Source organism: Apostichopus japonicus, chromosome 15, assembly GCF_037975245.1.
Source record: "Apostichopus japonicus isolate 1M-3 chromosome 15, ASM3797524v1, whole genome shotgun sequence".
NCBI classification, from domain to species: Eukaryota; Metazoa; Echinodermata; class Holothuroidea; order Aspidochirotida; family Stichopodidae; genus Apostichopus; species Apostichopus japonicus.
The window spans coordinates 5,363,596-5,375,536 of NC_092575.1; the positions used below are offsets into that span (position 1 = coordinate 5,363,596).

At 35.2% G+C, this 11,941-nt stretch overlaps 2 protein-coding genes across 37 annotated transcripts in view; one reads left to right on the forward strand and one right to left on the reverse strand.

The window, feature by feature from the left end:
- Nucleotides 1-5,420, reverse strand: part of LOC139980901 (uncharacterized) — a 38,003-nt gene extending 32,583 nt beyond the window's left edge. For 25 of the 35 annotated variants that reach the window (XM_071992936.1, XM_071992930.1, XM_071992923.1 and 22 more), the window contains exons 1-5: nt 4,975-5,008; nt 3,382-3,448; nt 2,882-2,910; nt 2,270-2,336; nt 205-359 (exon numbers count right to left, since the gene is read on the reverse strand). In XM_071992936.1, the coding sequence (XP_071849037.1) occupies nt 205-359; nt 2,270-2,336; nt 2,882-2,898 (239 nt within the window). In that variant the 5' untranslated portion in view covers nt 2,899-2,910; nt 3,382-3,448; nt 4,975-5,008. Of the gene's footprint in view, nt 1-127; nt 148-204; nt 360-1,116; nt 1,348-2,269; nt 2,337-2,837; nt 2,911-3,381; nt 3,453-4,888 lie in introns of those variants that run through there. The other 10 variants (XR_011797725.1, XR_011797724.1, XR_011797727.1 and 7 more) reach the window with 8 other exon arrangements.
- The window catches only part of LOC139981440 (ras-related protein Rab-24-like), a 72,437-nt gene extending 60,496 nt beyond the window's left edge, over nt 1-11,941 (forward strand). For both annotated transcript variants that reach the window (XM_071993811.1, XM_071993812.1), the window contains exons 5-9: nt 5,738-5,808; nt 5,934-6,033; nt 6,860-6,910; nt 8,327-8,398; nt 9,450-11,941. In XM_071993811.1, coding sequence (XP_071849912.1) covers nt 5,738-5,808; nt 5,934-6,033; nt 6,860-6,910; nt 8,327-8,398; nt 9,450-9,559 — 404 coding nt within the window. In that variant the 3' untranslated portion in view covers nt 9,560-11,941. The remainder of the gene's footprint in view (nt 1-5,737; nt 5,809-5,933; nt 6,034-6,859; nt 6,911-8,326; nt 8,399-9,449) is intronic.

The following is an 11,941-nucleotide window of genomic DNA, read 5'->3' on the forward strand; positions in this document are numbered from 1 at the left end:
CAAGGTAAAGTACACATTAATCATTGTCCACACAATCTGAAACTGTACAAGAGTACAATGTTAGGAGTACAAGTGACTACAAACAGGCTTGAGTGTGCTTGAGCGTAATTTCAATTGATTCACTTACAAAACGATTGTCCCCAGAGACTGGAAAAGGAGATATTTATGTTGAAGGTTAAGGCTGATTCAGATCGGGTAACTTACACAACGACAATCGTAACTGAAGCAGTCTTTAATCTTCTAATCTGTTTATTACACATTAACTGCATGTCATTGCACTCAGTTAACCTACCAGTGATATTAACGTCCATCTTCAGGAAAAGAAATGGTTGGAACACTTCAAGAGCCCTTTCCATTGCCTGTTGAAAAAGCATATAAAGTCATTAACTACTTTGCCTTGATACAGCTGGTGAATGGAAAATAGAATCACCTTTTATTATTTTAATATGATATTTAATAATTGATATTAATCTGCAATTATAAAATGAATAGGTTATATTGTCCACAATATCCAAACTTGTGTAAAATGAAGAAGGTACAGTAAGAAATGTGGAGTTACTATGCCAGATTTGACTGCACTAGAAAATCTATAATATTTAGGAAAATGTACAGGTTCTATATTCTACACAATCCAAACAAGTGTGCACTTTAGCAAAAGTTGCAGTGGGTATTGTTTGGACAAATACCTAACATTAACTGTGCTTTAACCTATATCATGTTCTGCAGTTCCTGGCAATAACTGAATGTAACAACTGGATTAATTTCTTAAAGTACAAAATAGAGTGAAGTGCACAGTAAGCATTGTCCACACAATCTGAAACTGTATAAGAGTACAATGTTAGGAGCTCAAGTAAATACTAACATGGTTTGATTGTGCTTGAACTTAAGTTCAATTGATTCATTTGGACAAATATTGTCTGCAAAGACTGAAAGAGGAGTCACAGTGTTTAAGTTTTTTCGTTCATGCCTATTATGATTAGACTAGTTACAAGGTAAAGTACACATTAAGCATTGTCCACACAATCTGAAACTGTACAAGAGTACAATGTTAGGAGTACAAGTGACTACAAACATGGCCTGATTGTGCTTGAACCTAAGTTCAATTGATTCACTTACAAAACAATTGTCCCAGAGACTGGAAAAGGAGATATTAGTGTTGAAGGTTAAGGCTGATTCAGATCGGGTAACTCACACAATGACAATCGTAACTGAGCAGTCATTGATCTTCTAATCTGCTTATTACACAATTAACTTCAATTCATTGCCCTCAGTTAACCTACCAGTGATATTAACGTCCATCTTCAGGAAAAGAAATGGTTGGAACACTTCAAGAGCCCTTTCCATTGCCTGTTGAAAAAGCATATATAAAATCATTAACTACATTGCCTTGATACAGCTGGTAAATAGAAAATAGAATCACATGCTTTATTACATTATAATATTTAATAATTAATATTAATCTGCAATATAGAATGAATAGGTTATATTGTACACAATATCCAAACCTGTGTACAATGAAGAAGGTACATTAAGAAATGTGGAATTACTATGCCAGATTTGACTGCACTAGAAAATCTAAAATATTTAGGAAAATGTACAGGTTCTATATTCTACACAATCCAAACAAGTGCGCACTTTAGCAACAATTGCAGTGGGTATTGTTCAGAAAAAACTCTATAAGATTATTTACGCTTTAACCTATACAGTATCATATTCTGCACTTCTGGCGATAACTGAATGTAAGAACTGGATTAATTTCTAAAAGTACAAAATAGAGTGCACGGTAAGCATTGTCCACACAGTCTGAAACTGTATAAGAGTACAATGTTAGGAGCTCAAGTAAATACTAACATGGTTTGATTGTGCTTGAACTTAAGTTCAATTGATTCATTTGGACAAATATTGACTGCAAAGACTGAAAGAGGAGTCACAGTATTTTTTTTTTTTGTTCAAGCCTATTATGATTAGACTAGTTACAAGGTAAAGTACACATTAAGCATTATCCACACAATCTGAAACTGTACAAGAGTACAATGTTAGGAGTACAAGTGACTACAAACATGTCTTGATTGTGCTTGAATCTAAGTAAAATTGATTCACTTACAAAACTATTTTCCCCAGAGACTGGAAAATGAGATATTAATGTTTAAGGTTAAGACTGATTCAGATCGGGTAACTTACACAACGACAATTGAACTAAAGCAGTCATTAATCTTCTAATCTGTTTAATACACAATTAACTTAAAGTCATTGCCCTCAGTTAACCTACCAGTGATATTAACGTCCATCTCAAGGAAAAGGAATGGTTGGAGCACTTCAAGAGCCCTTTCCATTGCCTGTTGAAAAAGAATATATAAAGTCATTAACTACATTGCCTTGATACAGCTGGTTAATGGAAAATAGAATCACCTTTTTTATTATAATATGATATTTAATAATTGATATTAATCTGCGATATAGAATGAATAGGTTATATTGTCCACAATATCCAAACCTTTGTAAAATGAAGAAGGTACAGTAAGAAATGTGGAGTTACTATGCCAGATTTGACTGCACTAGAAAATCTATAATATTTAGGAAAATGTACAGGTTCTATATTCTACACAATCCAAACAAGTGTGCACTTTAGCAAAAGTTGCAGTGGGTATTGTTTGGACAAAAACCTAAGATTAATTGTGCTTTAACCTATATCATGTTCTGCAGTTCCTGGCAATAACTGAATGTAACAACTGGATTAATTTCTAAAAGTACAAAATAGAGTGAAGTGCACAGTAAGCATTGTCCACACAATCTGAAACTATAAGAGTACAATGTTAGGAGTACAAGTGACTACATACATGGCTTGATTGTGCTTGAACCTAAGTTCAATTGATTCACTTACAAGACTATTGTAAGCATTGTCCACACAATCTGAAATTGTATAAGAGTACAATGTTAGGAGCTCAAGTAAATACTAACATGGTTTGATTGTGCTTGAACTTAAGTTCAATTGATTCATTTGGACAAATATTGTCTGCAAAGACTGAAAGAGGAGTCACAGTATTTAAATTTTTTCGTTCATGCCTATTATGATTAGACTAGTTACAAGGTAAAGTACACATTAAGCATTGTCCACACAATCTGAAACTGTACAAGAGTACAATGTTAAGAGTACAGTACAAGGACTACAAACATGGCCTGATTGTGCTTGAACCTAAGTTCAATTGATTCACTTACAAAACAATTGTCCCAGAGACTGGAAAAGGAGATATTAGTGTTGAAGGTTAAGGCTGATTCAGATCGGGTAACTCACACAATGACAATCGTAACTGAAGCAGTCATTGATCTTCTAATCTGTTTATTACACAATTAACTTCAATTCATTGCCCTCATTTAACCTACCAGTGATATTAACGTCCATCTTCAGGAAAAGAAATGGTTGGAACACTTCAAGAGCCCTTTCCATTGCCTGTTGAAAAAGCATATATAAAGTCATTAACTACATTGCCTTGATACAGCTGGTTAATGGAAAATAGAATCACATGCAAATATATTATAATATGATATTTAATAATTGATATTCATCTGCAATATAGAATGAATAGGTTATATTGTCCACAATATCCAAACATGTGTAAAATGAAGAAGGTATACACAGTAAGAAATGTGGAGTTACTATGCCAGATTTGACAGCACTTGAAAATCTATAATATTTAGGAAAATGTACAGGTTCTATATTCTACGCAATCCAAACATGTGTGTACTTTAGCAACAGTTGCAGTGGGTATATTTGAGACAAAATCCTAAGATTAATTGTGCTTTAACCTATATCATGTTCTGCAGTTCCTGGCAATAACTGAATGTAACTGGATTAATTTCTAAAAGTAGAAAATAGAGTGCACAGTAAGCATTAAGCATTGTCCACACAATCTGAAACTGTACAAGAGTACAATGTTAGGAGTACAAGTCAAGAGTGCTACGAACATGGGTTGAAATTAAGTTCAATTGATTCACTCACAAAACTATTGTCCCTAGAGACTGGAAAAGGAGATATTAACAGTGTAGGATTTATACAGTCATCTGGGACGGCTAGAAAATCAAAACCGTACAAGAGTAGCCTACCTTATCTGTTTTATTATCTATAGATGAACAGTTGTTGGTTTGGGCCTAGTAAGTCTGATAGGGTACAGCTAGTGGCCAAACTAATATGGAGTAGCCTATGCATGATTTTGCACCGCACCAAGACCATCATGAAAACTATGACAGCTTTCGGGCGTCTATTTGCCACTCTGAGAAGCTGTCCATGAATAATGACTAAGGGTAACCTAGGGCCGGGAGTAAGGATAGGCCCACTTAAAAAGATAGTAACATAATCTCAGTGAATGTTCAACATTTACCCAATTAGTAAACCTTTTTTTGGTTAAGGCTTGTTTGTGCATGTAGGCACAACAACATTAAGTCCTTGGGGCAAACAGTGCATTTATTAGCACATTGTTTACATGACACAGTCTATAGTCTACATTTATTAGGACTGTCATTCCTCAAACTAAAGTAAACAAAACGCATTCACATGAAAGGCTGCAGTGTTTCCTTTCGAAAGATAACTACCACTATAAGCTACGAAAACAACCAAACTGACAATATATTTTTTCTCGCCAGTATGCATGCATGTAGGCCTAACCTTTTTTTAAGGTCAGCGTACCGTAATTTACAACTAGTGTAAGCCAACACTCCAACAGAGTAATTAAGTTAGCCGTAGTACAGCCTAACGTTAACGTTAATATTATCAATACTAGCCGATGTAACTACAGTGTAATTCATAGGCTCTACGTTATGAAAACTTCTCGCTTCTTTCGTAGGTCTCTATGCCAACTGCAGAATTAATTCCGGTACTCTTTTAGGACCGTACCTATAATAATATCCAGCATGAACTTCACGATAGTGTTATCCGACACCCTATCGTTAGAGTTATACCATTTAAACAACTGTACTAACCTTGAATAAAGTTGAGTAAACTTCGGCCGTAGACTGTATTACGCAAAAGTGACGAGTAAGGTCATAAGCAAACTTGAAGGCGTCGGCTTTCTCATTCAGATACTGTAGCGACGATGCTTGCTCACGCTCATTTAGATGTTAAGCTGCTGTACAAGATTATGTGGACCGGATTTTTGAGGGCGCTATGCGAATTTTGGAATGATTAAAATCACTTTCAACCGATTATGTGGACAAAAATAAAAGTTCGTAATTTCACTAGGAGCGTATGTTTTGTGGGGGGTAGAGCCTGTTTAGAGCAACTGCGTTACGTGGACATCGAATGTCCACATAATCGGTTGGTGTCCACATAGCGCGGTGGGATACTAACGAATGTCCACGTAATCCAGGTCGAGTGAGAGTATATATATATATATATATATATATATATATATATATATATATATATATATATATATATATATATATATATATATATATATATATATATATATATATATATATATATATATATATATATATATATATATATATATATATATATATATATATATATATATATATATATATATATATATATATATATATATATATATATATACGGACAGACAGACAGACAGACAGACAGACGGACGGACGGACGGACGGACGGACGGACGGACGGACGGACGGACGGACGGACGGACGGACGGACGGACGGACGGACGGACGGACGGACGGATACTTCTGTTACTTTCTTTGTTTACGTGTATTTTATTATTTTCAGATATAACTTTAGCTGACTCTTTCGAACAAGCACAATACTGGGTAGACAACATTAACAATCATAACACAGAGGTAAGGTTTATTCATTGACCGTTTAATATTTGATATGTTCTTATTTTAAAATTCTAAATGTACATTAGTCATATTTACTATCATTTTGTTCTCTTTCTTTCTCTCGCACTCTCTATCGTTGTAAGAATTGTATGAAATATCTTGTTGGTACCAAACTAGATCTTGTAGAGGATGGTGAATTCGAACGGGCGGTCCCGGCCATTAGAGTGACCAAATACGCAGAGGGTATGTATAATTCGGTCGTGAATAACATCGATTAACTAATTGGAAAAGTTCCTGCATATGTATGTTAAGGACCGATGAATCAAGGCAGAATTTTTGAACGGATTGCTGGCCGAAGTTAACGAATAATCTATATCATATCAGAATTCATTTTCTGTTATCCAGTCATCCATTGAAATGAATTTTTGTTAGAATACTGACACAGTCATCTCATAAATCCTGTATAGGATAAACATCAGTGTTTAGGAAGGATACTTATTCGTTCTTCTCGTTTGTCATTTATATATAAAGACTGTTCAATGTATCTCTTTCGAGACCCGGCTTTAGGAATCACAAATGATTTCGAGGTTGGTTAGCATTATGTTTGATCTCTAGAGTAAGGCAAAATATGTCACCAAACACAGAACTAGTATTGTTCGATACAGGTGACAAACGCCTACAGTGGAATTACGACCTTACCGGTTTCGAACCTCTGGGCATACAATCAGCGTCCATAGCCTAGTGATTAGGGTGTCCGCGTACAGAGCGGGAGGCCCGGGTTCGAATCTTAGTGGAGGCTGGAAGTTTTTTTCACTGTTCTTGATTTTCCAACTCATTACGATTTTCATATATATATATATATATATATATATATATAAATACTGTAACATATAAACACTAAACGATTATAAAACGGCCGAGGGTAGCGGTGTGCTCCCGCCAACTAAGAACTTTTAGTGGCTGGTTGAACGAGTTGTACGAAGAACATTTGTGTTCCTCCACTCCTCGCCCCACTCTCCGAATCTTCGGTAAGATAATTATTTTTGATAATTATTTTAATTGCATTCAGAAATTGGTGCTGTAGCGATGGAAACATCAAGCAAAACAGGCTTTAATATAGGTAAGCAGGTTGTTTTCACGGATTTATTTATCAGTATCCTTACACTTCATTTATCCTTAAGTTGGAGGTTTATAAAGCCTTTATTTATAATTATCCTTACACTTCATTTATCAGTTTCCGCACTCGCTGGGTATCCGCACACTTCATCTATAAATATCCGTACACTTCATTTATCTTGATATTTCCTGTACTAGTATCCTTACACTTCATTTATGAGTAACCTTACACTTCATTTATCCTTACATTTCATCTATAAGTATCCTAACACTTCATGTATTAGTGTCCTTTCACTTCATCTATAAGTATCCTTACGCTTCATTTATCCTTACACTTCATCTATAAATATCCACACACTTCATTTATCTTGGCATTTCCTGTACTAGTATTCTTACACTTCATTTATGAGTATTCTTACACTTCATTTATCCTTACACTGCATCTATATATAAGTATCCGCACACTTCATTTTTCCTTACACTTCATGTATTAGTGTCCTTACACTTCATCTATAATATCCTTACTCTTCATTTATCCTTACACTTCATGTATTAGTGTCCTTACACTTCATCTATAAGTATCCGCACACTCCATTTATCGTTACACTTCATGTATTAGTGTCCTTACACTTCATCTATAAGTATCCTTACACTTCATTTATCCTAACACTTCATGTATTAGTGTCCTTACACTTCATCTATAAGTATCCTTACACTTCATTTTTCCTTACACTTCATGATGTATTAGTGTCCTTACACTTCATCTATAAGTATCCTTACACTTCATTTATCCTTACACTTAATGTATTAGTGTCCTTACACTTCATCAATAAGTATCCGCACACTCCATTTATCGTTACACTTCATGTATTAGTGTCCTTACACTTCATCTATAAGTATCCTTACACTTCATTTATCCTTACACTTCATGTATTAGTGTCCTTACACTTCATCTATAAGTATCCTTACACTTCATTTATCCTTACACTTCGTGTATTAGTGTCCTTACACTTCATCTATAAGTAAATATCCGCACACTTCATTTATCGTTACACTTCATGAATTAGTATCATTACACTTCATCTATAATATCCTTACACTTCATTTATCCTAACACTTCATGTATTAGTGCATGTCCTTACACTTCATCTGTATGTTTATGCATGACTAAGAGAAGTCTATTTCGTAATAAGAATAATAAGGATCAAAAGAAGTTTATGTTGGAATGTTCAGTTTTTAAAGTACAGGACGTTCCGAAGATTTGCTCAAGTCACTTTTTTTCACCTTTTGTTTTAATATCCTAACATGTTTGTTTCTACACTTAAATTTTGTTATGTGTATAAATATAAACGATTTTTAAAAATAAAAAGAAGCTTTTTAAATTATTTTTCTTTTATATATGTTACTGATTTCTCTATAGATGAACTTTTTGCGAGATTATCCAGCGATTATATAGAATCAGATCAAATTCCCAAAGCTAGAGATGGATCAAGTGAGTATAATGACTGTTCATATTTAATCAAGAATTAAAATACATGATAATATTACCAACTGAACACCAACCCCCCCCCCCCCTCCCCATCCCTTAATTATAGCATGAGAAGTGGGACGGTCCTTTTCGCTGAGAGATTAGCTTGAATTGTAAGGCCTACTAGTTCGCAAAGTGCCAAGGAGGATTAAATTGGCTTTGAATTATTTTTCGTACCATTTAAATACATATATACATAGGATCTTTCGAGATCCGGCTTTAGGAATCACAAATGATTTCGAGTTGGTAAGAATCATGTTTGGTCTCTAGAGTAAGGGAAAAATGTCACCAAAGCAGAACCAGTACTGTTCGATACAGGTGACAAACCCCTACAATGGAATTACGACCATCCTAACCGGTTGCGAACCTCTAAACATACAATCAGCGTCCACAGCCTAGTGGTTAGGGTGTCCGCATATAAAGCGGGAGGCCCGGGTTCGAATCCCGGTGGAGGCTGGAAGTTTTTTCACTGTTCGGGATTTACCAACTCACTACGATTTCAAGTATATATATATATATATAAATGAAATTCGTAATGAGTTGGAAAATCAAGAACAGTGAAAAAAAGCTTCCAGCCTCCACCGGGATTCGAACCCGGGCCTTCCGCTCTGTACGCGGATCCATGATTTCGCGGTAGAGAGGTCCTGGGAACAAGAATTTACAGACACTTAAATAGCGAGCGCACGAGCCAGGCGTGCTAAGTTTTTTTCCTTGATGTACCTTGTTTTGAACCAAATCAAGTTTTGTAGCCGATTTTTAGTCCGGAAAAAATCAGAAGGGGAGGCCTGTGCTACTCGGACGCCATTACTGGATACGGCCCTGCGATTGCATCAACTGACAATTTGGTGGACAACTTTGTACGATAATTTTCGTATGATCTACTTATAGTTACGGCTTCGTTGAAATCTGTCACAAAAATCACTGAATTTAGACAACAGTCCATATAGGGGTATATATGACTATCGATTTCAAGTTATAGCCTTTCCATTGCAAACTTTTTCTTATTTTCTTTCAGCCATTTGCCTGGACGCTAGAGACAATTTGGATGATGTTAAGAAAACTAGAAAACGTTGTACTCAGTGTTCTGGCCGAAGGCAACCTAACACAACTGTAACACAACTGTAAAGATTAATATTTTTTGGGGTATATTATGATACATAAGTTCAAATCCTTATGACTGAAGGTAACCGGAAAAGGATCTATTCGATTTTTTGTATTAAGTCTCATATCACCGGTCTCAGCAAAGACTTGCAAAGGACTCCTAAACAACTACCAGTTACACAAACGTATTTCATTTCATTTTCATTTCTTTATTCCAGTATAAATTTTACAGAGAAATTTAAAAATAGGATAAAAATATAACAATATACAAAACATCAAAATACAGGTTACGACATATAAAAGTTTATGAGACTAAGTTAGTAGTAAAAACATAAAAAGCGTTACAAAAGTTATCAAAATGATCAAGAAGCTACAACAAAGGATCTAAGAAGCTGTCTTTACCAGTTTACAAAGAGGGGCTAATGTAATGCATTCTTCATCGTCTCTGTTCCTCCGCTTTCTGTATAGTCATGGTATATTCGGTACTAGCGCCATCAGTACCATTTTAAAGAAAACCCACTCCCAGACTTCCTATATATTCCCAAAACGTATACGGAGGTACAGTAACACTGGTTAGTAAAAAAATGACGGTGTCAAATATGTTCCCACATTGCCACGGGAAGCAGTATCAATATACATGTACATATACAATACACAAATACAATATACAATCAGTAACAATAGCAATATTCTTAATGTTAAGGTCCCCGTTAATCCCCTGCTCTCTCATGTGGGTCAAACAATCTTGTTTACATATTTGATTGTGTAAAAGTAAGTTGGCCTGACGTTTCGATCCTAGCAGGATCTTCACCAAAGGCTAAATGACAAGTAAAAGTAACAGAAGGGACTTAAACACGCACAGAATACAGACAGGTTAATGAGCATGGTAAACTTTGTAAGGGAGCAGTAATTACGTAGGTGAAGCAGGCACGAATTTTCGCCTGTGTTTCGATAATCATACGAAATTGATACGGGACAATTTCTAAGGCTTGCCAGTGGCTGGGCGGGAAAATCTCCCCAATCATTATCTCCTAATCTGTAATGTATGTTAATTGCTACACGTTTCAACTGCTGAAAGAAAACGAGAAGAAATATGTTGGATTTTCCGTCTCAAATCACATCTTAAAGGTCTCAACTTACGACCAGCCGCCCAGTGCCAGTTTTAAAACAAGCTTAATGATACCCCAGCCATTGTCGTCTGTCACCACAGTTTATTGTATTGTTTATCCCTTATATAATAATCATAATTATAATAATAATCAGGCAGTACACACATGTCACAAACATTTATATATATATATATATATATATATATATATATATATATACATATACTTTGCCAAATAACATTTTTGCTATAATATTTATGTGTTGTTACTATACGGGACATAAGTCTCCCAACTGGTTTATTGGGCCTTGTTCCAACATTTTAAGTCTACGTTTGACTTTATATAGCTGTATGTGTGGATGCGATTCGTATACTGACGGTTGAAGTTCATCACTATATTAACGGTACAAAATCAGTTGCGTAGCGAAGAAGCTACAGGGCCTCGGTGCAGCGCTAGAAATGGGCCCCCACAAATGAAAGTCCACGTTCACTGAAGCCCAGCAATGATAGTGATATTTGGCATCTCCAGACGACCAGACTCATCTCTCTATATCGAGATAAAGATTTTGTATGAGGGCATTTGACGGAAAGCAATGGTGTATGCAGTATTTAGATTTAACAACACTATATTAAAAAAAAGGGGGAAATTTTACTTACTGTATTATTTTATTCTTTGAGTTGCAGAACATATAGTACTCTATTTTATCAGATTTACACATTTATTTTTGGGGTTGTAAAAAAATGAAGGTTTTTGAAGGTGGATAAACGGTGGATAATTCATACGTACAAACCATTCTTGAAAATATGCAAGTGAAAGACAATGAGGTCTTAAATAATTAGCAGTCCTCAAGTTACGTTCAAAAACGAAACATCATCATTGAATATTATTGGTTTTCTATATAGGGGAGGCGTTTGCTTAATTACTCTGTATCGTAAGTTGAAATAACGATGAAAATTACAAGTCTGTGCGTCAAAACAATCGGGGTGGTTTGGGGGGGGGGGGGTGAGGATAGAAGATATAACTACAATAACATCAAGAATGTGACATTGGCAAGGAGCTGATTATTTACTAAACGAGAACTTTGATATAGAGAGAGCTGATTACCCAGCCTGCCAAAATAGGTGGCAGTATAATGGAATCTTCTATAGACTCTCCATCTATCTCTCTCACTATACTGATCACGCTATAGCTTTTATAATTTGACATGAGTCGCGAATCTCTTATTCAGTAAGATTATCAGGTGCTTTTATTATTTACCTTGTAGACATAACGGATAAAATATAATTTATCTTAATCT